Here is a 20,791-nt window from a genome sequence, read left to right as displayed (position 1 = left end):
CATAATAATTCATCCAGCTGGTTCCCTGTTGAATGACGCTGACGGATGGTTCAATTCCAGGTGGTGTACTAAAAAGTACAGTTTAAACTTTTTCTTAAATTCTCAATTTGGGATGTAAACCTGAAAGAGACACATCATGTTCACAATAAGTTATAACTATTTTTATGCATTCAGCTACACGAGAAACAATCCGAAAGCAGTGCTCTGATCACGCTTTCAACCGCCTGGGTGCAGCTTGCTACATTACAGTGCTCATTACCACGACAAAGACAATAGAAGTTAAAAAAAAAACAGAAACTAATGTAAAAATGTTTCCAAAACATCCACTTGTGATACGTAAGCTGCTTAGTTACACTATAATATAACTATCAAGTGATGGACCGAATAGTCCAGCATGTGGGAGTGCAGTGCTGATCTAACAGGGAGTAATGCTGGGGGTGGCACTCACTGGATTGGACAAAAGGTCATATTATCTACTTTGGTGTCTGATACGAAGAAGGAACTTTGGAATACAAGGAATTCCCCTATCATACTTAACAAGGAGTAGGAATCAGGGAGTTGGAGGGGAAAATTAATGCATTAATGAGAGGACGAATGAAGAGAGAAATTTGCAAATGGGGATTCACCACCGCAAAGGAAAGATGTAAAGGACTATGGGTCTTTAACAAAGGACATCCTGCCTAAAATGGCTCCTGTGAACATTCAGACAAACTCATATTTTAAAAGTTAGGTGGCAGTCAAATGGATACAACAGGGGGTTAATAAGCCCCCCCAACCAATGAACTGTTGAAATGGAAACAGTAGTGGCAAATACCTTTGCACAGATATAGATCCAACCATTCAAAATGAGTGAGGTACTTAAAACGTGGTGGATGTGGCACAATATACAACACCATACCGCATGTTCATTGAAATATGATAATAGCATCTCAAAGCACCTTGTAAAACCACCAGGTGGAGCTAATGAAGCTTAACATCTCATGTACAGCATTTGAGCTGTCTGGCTCACTTTGGATCTGGCTCCAGAAACATATAAAGTCAGTTGTGCCTACCTGATAAACATTTGGAACCCTCCCAAAAGCAATAAAAGTCCAAAAATACCACATTACAAATAATGATGAGTTTCTTAAAAGACCTATACTGTCACAGATGTCGGAAGGGATGAACCGTAGAATGGCAGGAGAGCGAAAAGACCCTATGCATAGCGGCGAGACAGGTGTTAGCCCAGGCTCAGCTGTTCCGGAAATGCCATATAGAAACCTATGCCCTCAGGTAGCGGACGTGTGGCGATCTGGTGCTAGGCGGGTTTCAGGACATCCGAACATCGATGCTAAGCGAGTAGCAGAGCAGAAGCAGGAAATAAATAGGCTACACAACAAGACACACCAGAAACACATGAATAATCACAGGGAAATAGGAACAGGAGGAAAGTAGAGCACCCTCTAGGTGTACTGGGCGTGACATATACAGTACATATAAAAATTACCCCCCTTGGATATATTATAACAGTGGAAACCATAAACTATAATTGATATGCAATTTTCAGAAATGTTTTACTTACCTGTTATGTGTCAACTTGTGGCTCGTGATGTGTACTTGAGTTATATTTAAACATTTTATTTTTGAGAATGCACCGAAATGATCAAATCACTTAAAAATTAAATCTTAAAGACATAATACATACCTGTAGCCTTTAAAGAAAACAAATAAATAAATAAAATCTTCATTGCAGGAAATAAACTCCTACAAAAATTCATTACTTTTTATATAACCACCTCCAAATTGCAATTGAGAATTACAGTTAGCTACTGACTAGGTGTGTGATAAAAGACATTTTAGTTATTCAATAAATTCTAATAATGATGAAACAAGCCGACGAATAAAGAGATAACATGCATTGTACTTTTGCATTAATTCACAAAGATAAGTGCCATTCCAGAAGAACTTGTGTGTAATGAATGAAAATCTGTGTGATGCGTGCTTGTGTTTGTTTCAACTACAGGATTTACATATTGTATCTGAGGTGCATGTATGCATTGAATGTCAGCAAGTCAGCAAATGTGGTGGGGGGTGGATGATGCTGGGAGACCAAAACAGTAGGGTGACATGGAAACCTGAATTTAGCCATTTATTTTAATGGAGCTTTGAGGCTGGAGAGACAAGAGTGGATCTGGTCATGGATGAACGCAAAGATAAGGTCCCGGCAATGCCAAATATGAAATGAGTCCATCTGCGGTGAAGCAGTATGCACAGTGCACAAGAGGATGCTATGCAGCACACGGTTCTGACAGGGAGCTGTGTTCAGCCAGTAAGCTTTTATCATGGGGAGGCAGAAGTGTGATATTAGAATTTGAGTTCCACCTGAACCTGTGTTCTATGATGCCAGGTGTGAAGATATAAGAGGCTGAAGGGAGAAACAAAACATCAAAATGCAAATGTCTGTGTGTCTTACACTAGAAAGTTATTGACAGTATAGCATTAAATAATGCTGTGTAAAGGAGACTTGCATTAATGTTGGTATGTAGTGGTGCAGCTGCCATTATGTTGGGCTCTTGATTGGTCAGGGCTTTAGGGTTTTAAAAAAATGGTGCAAGTTTATGTACTTAATCTCCATGTACATTTTCAGTCTTCTGTTTACCTTTCTTCAAAGGGAAGATCTGATTTAGAACATAATTTAGAAGATCATCTGTTTCCCTTTCATTGTCTGGAAGTTTTTAAATTATTGTCTTGGATATATTTTACTTAATTCTTGAAGGTACCTTTGCTATTTAGTACTGAAATAACGTTTAATTATGTATGTGTCGCTTCCACTGCAATATACTTACAGTTTTTCTTTTGGCCTTTCTAATATCCTTATTTACATGTTCTTTCAATTCATGTTAAAATTCAATTGTTTTTTGATTATTTTATAGTTTTTTTTAATATATTTCCTAACTGATCTGTTAACATGGCAAACTGTTTTGCTCCCAAGGGCATGAAACAAAAACTTCTTTTAACTTCTGAGATGAACTCAGAAGTGGACTCGGAAATGGGAAAAAATGCAAGCTTGTGGATTGCTTAAGCAGGTAAGCCACAAAATATTTGTGAAGAACTTCGTTTACCGTTAGCAAAAGAGCTGACACATATTATGTGTGGAGAACAAGCTGCTAAACAGCTTGACCTGCTGCCCCTTTCGAATGACACAGTCACTTGTATAATTATTGATATGGCAGATGATGTCAAAAGTACATTGATAGAGCGCATTGAGATGAGCTGATGCTTTTCACTGCAATTAGATGAGTCTGTAGATGTCGTTGATTTGAACAATTTGCTCGTTTACATTAGATATGAGTTTGAGGTCATGTCCCATGAGGACTTTCTGCTCTGTAAGCCGATACCAACAAGTACTACAAGAGAGCACATATTTCAGCTTCTGAATGAATTCATCGAAGAGAATGGGATAGACTGGAAAAAATGCGTCTGAGTTTATAGAGATGGTGCTAGAGTGATGACAAACCGACACAGCTGTGTAGCTGCACTAATTAGAGAGGTTGCTCCAGATATGAAGTGGACACACTGCAGCATCCACCACAAGGCCTTGGCTGTCAAGAAAATGCCTGAGAATTTAAAATCTGTTAGACTTCGTTGTCAAAGTTTTGAATTGCATCAAGGCTCGACCAATGAATTCACATCTGCTTTGCTTGACTAAACAGGCTCACCCCTCTCACTGAAATGGTGCTTTTTTATTACACCTGAAGAAGGCTTCAGAGCCGAAACATTGTGTTTTCACTCCTCTCTTTTGAGCATGGAATAAACCTATTTCTTGTTCCTTTGCAGTGCTTTTTTATTGTTAATTTTTAATTGTTGTTCCTGTTGTAATTCCGTAAAGCGTTTTGAGAAGCCACCTTTCACAGTGCTATATGAAAGTTTACAAGTTTTTAATTATTATTATTATTATTATTATTATTATTATTATTATTATTATTATATTTATTTTATGTGAGTGTGTGCGCACACGCTCATGTTGGTCATTGAGATTTTCTGGGGTTCCTATGAGAAGATGACTTGTAGGTGGTACTTGGATGCTTTGGTTTGATCATGTTGCTTGTGTGAGTTCATTAATTTTTTGGAGCCCTATAATAATAATAATAATAATAATACTAATAATAATAATAATAATAATAATTGCTTATAATTATATAGCACTTTTCTGGACACTCCACTCAAAGTGCTTTACGGGTAATGGGGACTCCCCTCCACCACCACAAATATGCAGCATCCACCTGGATGATGCGACGGCAGCCATAGTGCACCAGAACACTCACCACACATCAGCTCTAAGTGGGGAGGAAAACAGAGTAATGAAGCCAATTCATAGATGGGGATTATTACACCTGCGGGGTGTTAGCCTGGGGGCAGAGCAGTGGTTCTGTGGCTAAGGATCTGCGCCTGCGCCTGTGGCTGGAAGGTTGCTGGTTCAAATCCCTTGGCTGGCAGAGGAATCCTATTCCATTGGGCCCCTGAGCAAGGTCCTTAACCTCAACTGCTCCAGGGGTGCCGTATAAATGGATAACCCTGTGCTCTGACCCCAAGCTTCTCTCTCCTCTCATGGAGAGCAAGCTGGGGTAGGTGAAAAGACAGGAATTATTCCTAATGCAAAAAATTGTATATGGCTAATAAAATGCTCTCTCTCTCTCGCTTAGCTTTGGTAGGCTGCCAGCTATGAGTTACAGGGTGATATGGCTACTGGCATAATGCCTTTATTTCTGTCTCCAGTTTATTAATCTGAATTTTGTAGAACACAGATTTAGTTTTGTAGTGCTTCCCAAATTATCCACTTGCTGCATGAACTACATACTACTGATTTAAACACTTTTTTTGATATTTGGTACAATTTCAGGCTGAGATCTATATTTTGTAGATGAGAAGCAGCTGTGCTGTTTCTTTACAGCAGCTTAAATTAATGTAGCTTTCCTGACAACAATTAACGCCTTTTCAGATCTTCCTACAACTATTTCCTATGCTGATTTCCAAACTAATTTAAGAGTTGACAATCAGTGAAACAAAATGCAATTTAATTTTGTATAAAGTATACAAAATAAAATTAATGGTTGTAACAACTACTATCTGACAAACAATTTCTTATTTCAGAGTAGAAAATTGACCTTATCTTGCTTGTGGTTTCCCTATCTAAATCTCTAATGCCATCATCTTGAATAACTATAGGACATAGGATAGGTACATTATGCATGCAATGTTTCCCACCCACTGTACTTTTCATACTACTTGTTCTTGAAAAGATGTAATGTAATAATAAAACTAATAAATCCTCCTCTGGCCTGTGGCCAGTACCTCACAAGTTGTGATGCCAGAAAGTCACGGCTTGGATCTGGCCCAGCCTGACAAATAGTCTGTGAGCAATGAGCTGTATTGCAAGAGCTCATCACCAGCTCTCCTTGAGTGAATCAGAGGAAAAGAGTTTAAAACAGAAAACCTCAAAGGGTGAATCCAAATGTCAAATAATGCAATATTACATGCATCTGTCTATTATCAAAAACTATTAGCAGAAACATATTTATTGTTGGTAATGTTTCTCAGTAGTTAGTTATTAGGTAAATGGAATACATTTTCTGATTATATTGATTATACTGAATACATAATTGTGGTCTATTGTTGTAATTTTGTTTGTTAAACATATTTTTGGACAAACATGCAGTGTTGTAGAGCTTTTTTTGTTGTACCTGTTATTCCACTTTCATTAAATGGGTAAAGAAACCTCATTAAATCCTTTCACTGATTTTGTTTTATGGCGCTTTAATGTGCACAGTTTAGAGGAAATTTGGTTTCAGTCTGTGGTGTCACAGGGGGATTGAAAAGTATAATCAAAAGGCAAATAAAACGACTCACACTATAACTATAAATGTCCTTTTATTCCTTTTTCTTCTTCTTTGTATCCAATTCAGAATCCGTAAACCATAAACCAATGTCCGTTTCTGTTCTCGCCAGTAGCCGTTTAAGAGCATTCAAGTATTTGTGCAAAACTCACAATCCGTAAATCGTTGTCTGTTCCCTTCCAATTCATTATTCCTTAAATTCAAATTAAACATCAATTACTCTATTCACACAAAACTTGCTACTACTTGCATCCACCTACTGGCTTCTACATTCCTGAGTCCTTCCGGGTCCTTTATATATTGTTCTTCCTGATTGTGCTCACATGTTTCTTGATAGTTGGATAGGGTCCTTCTTTCAATAGGCCAGCTGACTTGGTTAGGTCTATTTTGAGTAATTTAAGAAGATCATTACAAAAATACCTATCGTTAATGACCCTGCCCTGAGTTTACTTACAAGTCATAGCACCTTAGTTTAGCTTATACACTTTATTTGGAATATGCACTACAATTAATAAAGCAGGCATTACTGAATTGCCCAGCAGGTGACTGTTTCATGCTAATCATATTAGAAAGAAACTTTTTAGAAGGTCACATTTTATAATCAAGTTTTCAATGATTTTTACACAAAATAATTTCTTTACCCAAAGTGCATGTCAATTACCAGGTTTTTTCACAGTGGTACTATAATATTCTTTTTATAACTCAGGAGAATTTCAATTAATAGACTAATCTATGTAATTAGATTAATTGAAATCACTGAAAGGAAAAACACTTAGTTAAAATGATTATTGTATATAGAGAAAATAATTATTCATTTCATGTTTAGGGTTGTTATTGTTTTAGAAACCCATTAAAATGGCTTTTTTGCCCTTACAACTGCCAGAGACATTAAGCAATGACCATTCCACTTCTACCAGAAAATGTTCATCTTTAGTTCCTTGGCAGATATTCTTGGATTACTTTTTCTCATAACCTGCCCACAAGGGATGCCTGAAGTTATTCAGTTTCTGTCACTGCTAGTCAATATCTCAAATGAAATCAAAGAGTCAAATCTCAAATGTAAAAACAAAAAACAAAACTGAAATTTAAAAGTTTAAATTTTAAATTTTAAAAATTAAAAGTTGTGAATGAAATATATTTAATGAAAATACTGATGTTTCACCATGTAATTTAATTTAATGATACCAAATAGGTTTTATAGTGCTTATATTGCTTATACAGTAAATGCCAGAAAAATGTTTAAGATGTTAAGCCATCAACATTTGTTATATACTGTCAAAAATCAACTAAAATCTTTACTGATTGAACAACCACAAACTGAAACATTCATCCTAAGCCATACAATAAACAAAATCAGTAATATAACAGTATAGAATAAGAGGAAGTATACTGTAAAACAAGAACACCGTTTAGTCAGGGAACTTACTTTTCGTATATACATATAATCCAATATATTTATTTGACTTTCCTTATTGTCATCTCGAGATCAGATGAGTGTCTCTTATTTGTTAATTAATAAACATAACTAATGAATATCAAGGAAGTGTTTTTAAAGCTATTTTTAGAATGCATTAATCCTGTTACGTTATTCACTTATCACATCAAATTCCACATGCATCATAGTGGTAAATAATTAGCAGTCTCAGTGATACAAGTCACATCAACAATGTTGCATGTGCAGTGCATTCATAGTCAGGATTCAATCATCACCCCTCACGTATCTTCACCTTCACCCCCTCCCACATACAAGAAAAGCACAGCACACAGGCAGACAACAAATCTGGTGAACTAGAAGACTGGAGATATTGCATGTGGCCATGGTATGTGACCCATTGGGTTTGCAATGTCTTTCCAGTTCCTGAGGATTACATCACCATGACAGGCTCAAACAAAAACACGTAATCATGATATTGTTACTGTGAGAAGAAGCAGCTGCCACTCTCCACTTTAATGTACATATGCATGGTTAGCCACTGTTCAGACCTGAATAACCAAGCTTGAAAGGGGGTAGAATTATTGTGGCAAATACACTCCCCACCACACAACCACTTTTTGTGTTATACATGCTCCCCTCCAACTCAAAGTGAGGAGTGCCAGAAGCCCAGAGAAAATGCTTTTTTGACAAAATATTAGTACTTTTTTGCTTTTATTCTGAACAATGGACAAAAAAGAGTAAAATATGAAAATACTGTGAAAACTATTTCGCAATTCACATGCTGATCTCCTTGTTATGGACCCTGAATTAGAGAGGTGAAACGGTAAGGGTGAACTTGCATACCCTTAAATAATATTTCAGTGTATCTATGGCCCACTTTACAGCTAATCACTCTTTCTCTACATATTGCAGATTTTTCTTCTCTCTATAGCAATTTTTATATTAGATACATAAATGGATGTTCCTTCTTGTATTGTTGGAACTATATTAGATACAAAAATGGATGTTCCTTCTTGTTTTGTTGAAATAGGAAAAGAAAAAAACTATTACTGATGCATCTGTCTGGATCACTATGTGTTTCTTGAGTCCTGCAGACCATCAAATGTTACTTTTTCCCAATCAGTTCAGTCAAATGATTTGCTTAAGCAGTAAGGTGGTGAATGAAGAAATGATAATAACACCATTATTATTTTGACCAGTCAAATAAATATACTCATCTGCTTTATGTTCATAGGTTTAGGCCAGTCCTGTAAAGATTTTCCTTTCCTGTGGTTTCCCAATTACAGATAAAAAAAGAATGATGTCTACTAATATAATAGAGCAATTATGAACAGTGTTAAAACATGTTTTTGAACCCCTTAGAATTTTCACATATTTCACATAATGAAATTTAAAATTGTATTAGATGTTAATCTAAGTGTTAATAAGAAACTTAATCTGATCAAACAAATGTCACAAAACATGACACTCTTTCAACATTGATTCATCCTTGAATGCTTCAGCATTCAATATCTATGTGTGACAAAGACTGTGAACCTTTAGTATCTAGTATGTGGCTTCAGTGTCTCTTAAGCAGCAATAACTGCAATTAGACATTTCTTAATAATTTTTTTGAGGAATCTTGCCCCAAACCTTGTTACAAAACTCCTTCAACACTGTGACACTTGAGGAGTGCCTTACATGTACAGCTCATTTCAAGTCCTGTTACAACATTTCTATGGGGTTTTTGGACTATGACTTGGCCATCATCCACCCATCCACTTTCTAACCTCTTCCTCCAGTTCAGGGTTGCAGGGGAGCTGGAGACTATCCCAGTAAGCAAGGCCACAAGGTGAGGTACACCCTGGATGGGACAACAGTCTATCACAGGTCACACACCGTAAAAATAAAAACAAATATGCATATTCACATTGAATATGCATATTTATGCATATTTCACATACTGAAAAGTATTTAATGTTGCAGAAAGCAGGAGGACTACCTTAAGAATTTAATATCAAGGCATGATTTTTTTTGGAACACCACAGTATAATGTGGTTCTGCCATGATTCCATCACAGATACACAAACACATCTATACTCTGTAACTGTTATTTTAGAAGAATTCTTTGTATGTTTTTATGTATGAAAAGAAAAAAAAAAACATAACATTCAGGTTTCTCTTTATAACAAAGACTAATTCAACTATACCCAATGCCATGAAACAAATGATTTGAGGATTGTGAGAAAAAAGGGGATTCAACTGCTCTGCATTTAACATAATTTTCCCTACAAAAATGCCCACACTACATCTGTAGAGACTGTGATATCTGCAATCTAGACAGGAAAAAAGTGACTCAAATGCAGCCACTATTCTCAGGAACACTGCATCTGACATACATCATACATTCTGAGGTGTCAACAGTATAGTGACTCACAGGAGCTGAGGATACAGCAAAGGCAGGTGGCAACCTTGTAATTCTACATGTAGGGAATAATGACACTGGCATAAACAACACAGTTTTGAACTGCAACAAATTCAAACATCTTGGCAAGAAACTCCACCTGCACCATACAAAGACAACTCCAACTGTTTTGGTGAGGACATAGTGTACTGAATAAGGCTTCACCTTTCCTGGTCATTTGAAACTATTCAATGGCATAGCCTATCAATACCAAAAAGATGGATTACATTTAAGTAGGGTGGGGATGAGTCATCTTTGCACAAGGGTCCACAAAGACATTGAAAGGCTTTTAAATTAGAATGGGAGGGAGGGGGATCCACTGAAGTCAATATTAACACCAGAGGGAAAGTCTAAATGCCAAAAAACCAGGTAATTAAGTGCTTAAACCTAAATGTTTAAAAGTATGCAAAACTAAATACATAAAAATAAAAATGTACCAATAGCAGGCAATTACTGTAACCGGAATCACAGAAATGTGAGGAATGGTGATGTTACAACTTGAGTGCATACATGATGAGTGCATTATGTTCTTCCATGATTCCATCACAGTTACATATGAGTTCAGAGCATGCACAATACCATTCCCTAGATAGCAGCAAACTCTACTATGTAAAAAATAAGACTAGGACCATTGACATGGGAGAATCCTGCACTTTCTAGGTTTCTTGGAGGCTGCACTTTCTACAACATGCTCACCTCAGTGAATTTAAACCATGTTAAACCTTGCTCTCTAAACTTCTTCATCGCTAACAATTTGTTAGAGAAATATTTGTGGTTAACCTAGTGAATATCAGATATACAGTATTTACCCAAATGATATCTTCCTGTTGGTACTGTTTCCAGGTTCTTCCCATGTCACTGAACAGAAGGAGGTAGCTGGTGATCCAGTCTGAGCTGCCATAGCGACCTTGTGTGGCTATGGCAGTAATCTCTACTCTGTCTCTCAGATCCACTTGTAGCCATTGATGCTCATTTGAGATGAGAGGGGACCATCCACCCGCCCCTGAAATAAAGGGGAACAGACAAGGCATTATCAGACTTTTTTCAAGCATGCCGAAAACTGTGTAAAGTTACATGCAGGTAATCCAGCAGTACTCTCAATGAAAAACAATGAAAATGAAATAAGCAAAAGTCACACAGATGGACAGTGGACACTTTTTTACATACACCCAGAAAAAAAACTAAAAACATGTTTTCTTTTCTTTTTCCATTATATTAATCCAGTTTCCAATCTTGTATCAATAATTATAATGAATTATAATTAATTGTTAATTAATTATTGTTACTAAATTAATTGTTAAGACAGATTTATAATAATCTTTGTGTTTCTTCAACAGATAATAATTCTGGCACAGCCTAGCTCTGCTGATTCTAGCCTTTGAGATTGTGACTGAAATGGGCTGCTTTGATAAGCAGCAAGACCTTCCTTGTAACGCAAACCTGATCATTTTAAATTGGACCATCTTGACATCATCTCCAGTGATGGAATGCCCATTGTTAGGAAAGGGAGTTAATGGGTAAATGTTGTGGGTGAAATGGGAGAAAATGTGTAACCTAGAAAATATTTTTTTATGTGCTTACCAGTGTTCAAGGGAGACGCAAACATTTTTTATTTGGTTCTACAATATGTTTGTTGTAACGCTGCAGAATGAGGTATAGTCAAAGCCAAGAGCACTTTTAGAGGTTGTCTGGAGGATCAGGGAGTTAATAAAGGATCAAATACAGGCTGATGATTAGAAGTTGGGCTAAAGTAATAGGTGAGGGAAAAGAAAATTAAAAAAAATGTGTGTACAGTTCCCAGCCGAAATAAAGAAAAGAGAGGCTTATGAGTCAATGCAGTTTTAAGATAAGAAAATAAAGTTATAACCTTGACTATTAAAGGAATGTGATCACTAGGTTCGTAAGGTTTAGCTCTAATGACGGAGCAGAGATTCGGGGTTCTGAACAGACTTAATTAGAGAGGTGATTAGTGTGTTTGGGAACTAGATCAGGAGCCTGATTGAAAGATTGAAGGTTTAATTGAAAGACGTCCTGACCTAGTTTGAATGACAGCTTGACTGCTCTTGGGAATGTTGCTGTTGTCAGAGCAAAGCAGCAGGACAGGAATTAGTACCAGCCCAGTCATTACATTTGTTGTGTTTTAACGCCACTTTGTGCCAAAATGTTGTGACATTAAACAGATGGAGATTGTTGGTCTGATCTGGCCTGCAGAACTGTTTTAATCCTCCTTTTGTCAGTGTTCACACGTTTGCTCATACACACCTGAAGAAGATTCCACAACTTCTTTTGCTTTCAGGAGGGAATACAACTCTTCTTTGCAGCATAAGCATGCTGACACAACTACCTACTCAAACTTTGTCGGCTCATTCAATATAAATATTATGTAGAATTAATAATGATATCAAAATACCATGTACACATCTATTGACTTAATTATTACAGAAAACCTTTAAATCTTAAACGTACAACTAGGACATTTGTCAGCAATCCTTGATCCAAATGTTCAAATGATTTGAATGATTTTTTAGGACAAGCTTTTCATTTTCCATAGCAACAATCATGACAATGCAGTTAAAGTAAGCATGTCAAGACACATGTGGCCACATGTGGCCAACTTAAATTAGATGAAGATGCTAATGAAGAAAGTGGAATACACTATCATGACCAATATAATAATATAAATAAATATATTTGTATTAATAAATGAATAATAATAATAATAATTAATTGCTTACACTTATATAGCACTTTTCTGGACACCCATTCAACGCACTTAACAGGTAATGGGGACTCCCCTCCAGCACCACCAATGTGCAGCATCCACCTGGATGATGTGACGGCAGCCATATTGCACCAGAACACTCACCACACATCAGCTATCAGTGGGGAGGAGAGCAGAGTAAGGAAGCCAATTCATAGATGGGGATTATTAGGAGGCCATGATTGGTTACACCCCTACTCTTTTCGAGAAATGCCCTGGGATTTTTAATGACCACAGAGAGTCAGGATCTCGGTTTTATGTCTCATCTGAAGGACGGCACCTGTTTACAGTATAGTTTCCCTGTCACTATACCGGGGGATTAGTGCCCCCTCCTGGCCCCACTAACACCTATTCCAGCAGCAACTGTTTCCCAGGTGGTGTCCCATCCAGGTACTGACTAGGCTCGCACCTGCTTAGCATCGGTGGGTTGCCAGTTGTGAGTTGCAGAGTGATATGGCTGCTGGCCATATTGTTAATGATATTCAGATATTTTTATTTTTAGGTATTTTCAATATTTCCCTTCGGTTACATGACTCCATGTTAATATTCCATATTAAGTGGATTAAAAAAGTAAACTTTTTGTTATAGAGAGTTTGTTATGCTTTCACTAACATCTAATGCACCACAAGTGCCACCTATCAATTAGGCCAGTGAATCACAATGATGAGCGTCACGGAACAGTGAAGCAAAGCGCAGGCCCTCATTAATGGGTTGTAACACGCATTCTGAATGGCTCAATCCGTAGTAAAGTAATAATATACTTTAGTAATAATATTGTAAAAGTGTAAATTATTATTGTTATTCATTAAATAACTCATTAATGGTGATGAAAGCAGAATATTCTTCCATAAAGGCATTTGTGTAGTGTTGTGCTTTGAATGAAATGTAAACTGAATTCTTGCATATACCTAATTTCTAGCTTGATCAGGACAATAATCATAGGATTTGAAATTTGAAATTGTTCTTTTGCTGTTCTTTTGTGATCTATAGAAGATTTATTCAGTAGTGGCCTTTAAAATGTTGGGGGACTCACACCAAATAATGTTGTAATACTATACAGGGAATATAAATCTCATACCCAATGTATCTATGGTAGATATGTCTGTGCAACAGTTTGAAAATTAAGTTCTAGTCTTATCTGTCAGGCCGGACCATTTTATCATTTACTAACACTAAAGCTTGTTTCTCAGGCAGAGACCTGTGATCTACAGTATGTGTCTGCTTCAACAGTTACACTATTATCAGACATACAAGAAACTGATGTGCGATACAGCAGGAGACTGTGGAGCCCTGATCTTTATGGGAGGGGGGCATGAGATCTTCATCATTTCTAAGCCTCACCACAGATGTTGCCAATGACGGTGTGGATTCAAGGATTTAAATCACAGATGTTAAAGCAGAGAATCAAGTAAACCCTATATCATCTGTGCAAATATCTTCTTCATTAAACAGAATCTATTTTTTCCCAGAAGAGATGAACACATTCTATGAAAATGAAGAGCTCCTGATCCCGAATGTCAGCAACATTTAATTCTCATACTTCATGATCCGCTAAGTGCAGATAGTATGTTCTGAACCAATTTATCCCAGTTTTTCTCAGAATATTAGTTGCTGTTGTAATCTGCTGAGTATTATTTTAAAACATTTGCTTGAAGCCATCCTTGAATATGAATTTTTGAATATGCAATAGGTGACAATGTTTAATAACTGCTTCCCATTAATCACTCTTTATTAAGGAATTATATTCCTTTATAATTATAGAGTTTTCTACTATGCTTTCTGATGCATTTATTGGTTATTTTTAAACAGTTTTTGCTTTTTAATCTTCCTGTTGATGTGTTTTTTTGGCTGTTACTTTAAGAGATGTACTGTAAGTACAGTATTCAGATAGCATTTCGTTGATCCAATCACGCATTTGTTTCCCATCATACAAAGTAATTCTTGAGAATCTCCGATTCACCATGCCTTTCACATGCTCATAAAATATATTAATTTAGGAACATAAACATATTACTATATGTAAACTGTACTGTATATGGCTGGTCTTGGTATTTTAAAGAAAAAATACACACCAGTATTTCATTTCTCCCTAAACCTTTTAAGCATCAAAGTATTACATGTGGTTATTTCAGAAAAAAATGTACGTGCCCCTTGCTCCTTCTGACCATGTTACTGTACGTTTATACAGTATACAGTACTTTGTGAAAAAAGTGATAGTTTTAAGCTTTTCTGTGAATATGCTCGATATCGGAGTAAACAGAAGCATACTTTTAGAATTTGATTCATAGGGAATATAATATGGAATCGCATATCTAAAGAAATTAATAGCAGTAACTATATTCATGTACTGTTGCACAAACAGTAGTATAAGACTTTCAATGGATATGTAGTTGTCAAACGACTGCCTCAGTGGCATCATCGCTTAAGTAACTGACTTGTAACCCTGAGGTTGAGTGTTCAAACCCAGCTGTCGCCATCTGTATTCTTTTAACAAATAAAAATTTCTTTGAAAAACTAAAATAGCAAATATTATTGGCATTATATTGACATTTTTTATATTTCTAAATATCACAACATGTTTGTACTATATGTACACAGCGGTACCACAGGCTGTACTGTAGGGTGCAAATCCACGTGAGCCTGAAAGCCCTACATTAATGTACATCCGCCAGGTGCTGGTACCAGTTTCATAGGTATTTTCAAAGTAGAATAAGGACAAGTTCACCTCCCCCACTCACGTTTTCTTAGAAAAACAGATTCACAACGTGAAGCTGTTTCAGTCTTCTGTGTAAAAAAAAATCGGTTTGAACACCATGGGTGCTGGTTTTAAGACACAGCTGAGTAAAGTATAGGAATTTTCCTGCTGTCAGTAGTATTGTGTATATAGTTTGAATGAAAACATGACATAAAGAAAGGGTTTCAGAAATCAAACAAAGCTTTATTCCTTTGTTTTGTGGTCTGGGTAATTGGAGGCTACGCTGATTTGCTTCCTATGGTGATATACAGGTTTTTCGCACTAAGCCATATTGAGCAGTATTTCTTGCGTTGTGAACGTGTGTACACAGCGGTTCCCCCGGGTTCCAGTTAGTGCATAATTATGCATCGATGAAAAACTGGAGGTTTAAAAAAAAGAGTATTAGTATTAGCCATTTTTTTTTACCATACTCAATATTCTTCTGTCCATATCTTTGGAAGGGAAACACAGAAAGCCTTCAAACCAAATGCATTTTAAAGACCTTGACTTGTGAAAATTTTCACAGCCTACACATAAAACTATCAGTGAGCTAATTCTCTTTTTAAACCTCCGTTTTTTCATCGATGCGTAATTACTAGAACTCGGGGGGACCGCTGTGTACACAAGTTCACAACGCTAGAAATACGACTTCGTGCGAAAAACCCATATATCACTATAGGAAGCAGAACAGCGCACCCTGGAACGGCTGAAACATTGTGTTGTCTTTCTTCTCTTTTCAGCATGGAATAAACCTATTACTTGTTCCTTTGCAGACTATGCATGCTGTACACGGCTACCCACCCGTATTAAACCTATTTCACTCAGTAGTTTAAACTAAGTGTAAAGTGCTATGAGGAAAAAAAAGTCTCAGTGGGAGCACGTCTGCAATAGAAAGCAACCAGAAACCAAAAGAACCACAACTGAACGAGTTTTGAAAATAAGAGAGAGAACAGAAAAATAATAAGATAGTCCCCATTAGCCCCATTTTAAATTAAAATATAAACGCGTGTTTAATTAAATGCTTTTATTGATTGACAATCTGACAATGCTACGTAAATCGTTATCTTTGTCTTCTAAGTATCTAAATCAACTTTCAGCATAGCTTTCTCTCCATTTAGATTTATGTTTTATACTATCACTAAACAAAGCAGGAGCGTATTGCGAATCCTGCTTGAATCCTGCTAAACTAAAAATTAGACACAAGAAGATAAGAGGCTCTGGTGAAATTTCTCTGTGAACTGAAGAGTTAAAGTGTAAAGTGTCTCCTCCTTTTAACGGGAAGAGACATGGTGCTTTAAACAAGAGAGTGTGGCGTTACTTTTTGTAAATGAAAAAGTGTGTGTGCTTTATTACTCCCTGGCAGAAACAGGCTTCCATAAGAATCAGTATACTGTAGCTTCTGGGAAATACATTTTTCCTGCATTAAAGTTTAACCCATCCAGAGCGCCCTAAATTACAAACTCCAAGCGTTTCATTTTGAGCTGAAGGTAATGTGGAGTCTCCCAAAACACCATCAGCATCTTTTTAATTGCAATCTAACTCTGCCACTGCATTCCATATTGGAAACATATTGGAAACGTCATTCAGAAAGAATACCAACTAAAAACATCCTTACATAGAATAATGTACATAGAAAACGAAACCTGTTTTTAGAACTTATTTTTTAAATACTCATATATTATGCTTTATTTAAAGTGTCCCCCAGACAACAATCAGTGTATTTTGAGTGTACACTCAAAGTGAGTGAGTGTATTTGTCCCCTAAGCTAGACATGATAGTAGGAACTTCTGAGGGGTCAAATACACTCTGTAGACAATTTTAAGTGGATTTTTCAGTGGCTTAGATCAGTGGTTCTCAAACTTTTTGGACCAAGTACCACCCCTGATCAAACCAAAGCATCCAAGTACCACCTACAACTCATATTCTCATAGGAACCACAGAAAATCTCAATGACCAACTTGAGCATGCACACAAACTCACACACACACACACATATAATAAATATAATAATAATAAAAAAACGTTATTTGATATAGCGCCTTTTAAGGTGGCTTCTCAAAGCACTTTACAGAATGACAACAGGAACAACAACTAAAAATAAACAATAAAAAAGCAGCATTTCAGCGAGAGGGGTGAGCCTGTTTTGTCGAGCAAAGCAGATGTAGGTTCACTCGTGGAGCCTTGATACGATTCACAACAGAGTCTAACAGATTTGAAATCCTCAGGCATTTTCTTGACGGCCAAGCCCTCGCAGTGGATGCTGCAGTGTATCCACTTCACATCTGGAGCAACCTCTAATTCGTGCAACTACACCGCTGTGTCTGCTTGTCGTCGCTCTGTACAAATCCAGTCGATGCCATTCTCTAAAATAAATTCATTCAGAAGCTGAAATATGTGCTTTCCTGTAGTTCTTGTTGGTAGTGGCTTACAGAACAGAAAGTCCTCATGGGACATACCCTCAAACTTGTATCTAACTTAAAAGAGCAAATTGGCCAAATCAAAGGCATCTAGAGACTCATCTAATTGCAGTGAAAAGCATCTGCTCATATAAACGCAGTCTATCAGCATACTTTTGACATCATCTGCCAATAATTCTATCAGTGACTGTGTCTTTCGAAGGGGCAGCAGATTGAGCGGTTAAGCAGGTTTTTCTCCACACATAATAAGTGTCAGCCCTTTTGCCAATAGTAAACAAAGTTCTTCACAAATAGTGTGGGGCTCACCTGCTGTAGCAATCTGCAAGCTTGCATTTTTCCCCATTTCCGTTTCAGGAGTCCGTTTCAGAAGTTAAAATAAGTTTTTTTATTTCACGCGTATGGGAGCAAAACACAGAGACGCTCTGTGTATTTTTCTCAAATAACCTAGAACAGTTCTTAAATATATTCCTGTTATCTATCACGTTTTCCTGTGCTCACAAGATTGTCAGTGTTCCAAAACCATGCACATTCTCCTACCTCCCTATTTGCTGAAGTTAACTTGTTTTTAAATACAATTGGTAACTTACATTCGAAGCACACATTTCTATGCTTTCCAGTGCTTACAAGATTGACATTGTTTCAAAATCCCGCACATTCTCCTACTTCCCTATTTGCTGGAGATAACTTTTTTTAAACCCTTAATGCCTACAGAGGCCACATAAGAGATGAGCTGCCTTCTAACTAAATACAATGCAACCTGCAGTTAAATCTCTCTCTCTCTGCACCCCGGATGCCACAAAATAAATGGGAGCCTATATCCCTTTCCATAAAATGCACTCTAATCAGTTTTTAACTGTTATATATATGGTATATTTTACTCAGAAAACCTAAGTTACCTAAAAACACAGAAAAGCACGCTCTCTCTAACAAGGTTTCAATACTTGGCTCTAGTCAGGTTTGATTTTGTTGATCAAGAGGTAAGGGCTCTCGCCTGGCACAAGCTTCAAATCCCAACTCCTCTGGACTCCTCTCTCTTCTCCCTGCTCTCATAGTTTTTTCCTTCTTCTTCCCTTCCTCTCTTCCTTTTGTGCTCTTCATGTGAACTTATACTGTGCCTTTCTGCCCTGCTCCTTTGCAATCAGTAATCCACAACTTGCCAAGGTTACAAAAATACACTTTATTTTTCTGCTCAAGGGAACCCCCCCCCCCAGACCTCAGCAAACACCCTCTCATTTTGAAGTTAGAAGCGTTTAATCTTTCCAGTGTCACAAACTTTATCTAAAATCTAAGAGAAACTTCTCAGTCACCCAAAGCTGTAACAATATAAATTCCTTCAATGGTCTAAACCAGTGGTTCTCAAACTGGTTACAAGCTACAAGCAGAGCTCCCACAGGTGGTACGCCAGATGACCCTGGAAATGTGTAGTGTGCACTGAAAAATTGGGACGGGTTTTCATATATTCTATTTTAATAAAATTAGTTTATGTGTCAAATACGCAGCCTATGTACTACGATACAGCCTAATAATTAAGTGGACACAAGAGCTACTATGTAATTCTATACCATTGTATAGGAATGTGTGCTACGAACTTAAGCGGCCAATTGTATTTAATAAAGCACTTGGAAATGGTTGGATGATAATGATTTTTCTATCTCTTCTGTGTCTTCCTGGGTAATTCTACAGAATTTCAAAACTAAGATGGATAATTATAGATTCATATCTTCTTTTTTCCTACTCTAAAAAATCTTGCCTCCATCCCATTTCACTCTGTTTTTTTGTTCCCTCAGACCTTGTTATCTCTTTGCACAGTGATTAGGAAATTGACAAAAATCAATTTGTCAAAATGATAAGCTATTTACCTCACTTTTTCTTGTGCATATTATGATATGGTGATATCTGATTGTTCCCCTTTACCTTTACAGCAGTGTTATCATGATCACTGCATACTCATACCTGTATTTCATCTCAGTTCTTTATTAAAATGAGATAAAAACAGAAATTTTAAGTCAGAGCTGTAACATCTACAAAGATTTCTAATGCTACATTACAGCAGACTATTAAAGCCTGTCAGCGAAATCAGATAATATCGAAGTCAGATAAACTACATTTTTTTCTGTGATGCACAATTTCAACATTGTCAACATGCTAGTAATTTTACCTCACCAGTTGTGTCAGTCTAATGGAACTCATCAGCATCTAAATTTGCACATCAAGCTTTCTTAGCACTAATTAAAATTGTATTAATCTAAAATAAAAATGTTTTGTTTTGATTTATACATAGCAAATGAAGCTGTAGACTATTCCTTGTTAGATTCCTTAGTTAACCTCAATTAACAATGTTCTGATAATCAACTAACTGAAAAGAGCCATTTTCCGTGAATGAAGTATCATTAGCAATGAGTTCCATGTAAATAGGAAAAACTACTACTCTTGGGTTGCCAATTTAATTTCATTAAAGAATTAAGTCCCAGCTCGCTTCTATGTTTTTTACTGAGTCATTGGTTTTAGACTTTCCCCCTTACTGTATATGAAGCCTCCCTAGCTTTACTATAAAACATTACATTGAGTGTATCTCTTATTGTCCAGTCTCTTGCTAATGTAATGATTCTGGCAAACACTCTTATTTACCTACTTGAAAGTATTTTTTCTTCTTTTGTCTTTTCAGAGCAGTCTAGCTTTATTCAAAATATTCATTTTTCAGTCACAAATGACTGTTCAATATCTGTATACTGTATGCTTCTTCTCTATTTTCTTTGCCTGAGGATTCTTCTTCAATGTGGATGCCTTAGCTCTTGCAGAGAGGTAATATGTTATTTACATTTTCAGTCAATATGATTATTTAGCACACCCTAGCTCTTTTAGCCCTCTTACTTTTTCAGCTCTAGACAAAAGTCTCCTATTAACTCCTTAGGTTTGCAGTGCTTGTGTAGCTTTTTCCTACATTACATATACAGATGCAGCCATTCAAAATGCGCGGTAAAAACCCGCGGTACAGTAACCTACCCGCAGGGGACTGGAGGGCACCGCGGTAAGTGATTGGCTGGCCAAAATGACCGACAGGGGCACTCGTGGTGCATTGGTTGGTAGTGAAAAGATTTAATCATTTAATGTCTTTACTGTGCACATTT

At 36.7% G+C, this 20,791-nt stretch overlaps 1 protein-coding gene across 2 annotated transcripts in view; it reads right to left on the bottom strand.

Moving 5' to 3' along the window:
• The window catches only part of cntnap5a (contactin associated protein family member 5a), a 448,552-nt gene that overhangs the window by 295,464 nt on the left and 132,297 nt on the right, over positions 1-20,791 (bottom strand). For both annotated transcript variants that reach the window (XM_088607188.1, XM_088607189.1), the window contains exon 3: positions 10,561-10,754. In XM_088607188.1, coding sequence (XP_088463314.1) covers positions 10,561-10,754 — 194 coding nt within the window. The remainder of the gene's footprint in view (positions 1-10,560; positions 10,755-20,791) is intronic.

This window comes from Lepisosteus platostomus, chromosome 14, assembly GCF_059453375.1.
Source record: "Lepisosteus platostomus isolate fLepPlt1 chromosome 14, fLepPlt1.hap1, whole genome shotgun sequence".
NCBI lineage: Eukaryota > Metazoa > Chordata > Actinopteri > Semionotiformes > Lepisosteidae > Lepisosteus > Lepisosteus platostomus.
The sequence above is the reverse complement of the archived record's forward strand: the minus strand, read 5'-3'. Positions and strand labels throughout refer to the sequence as shown.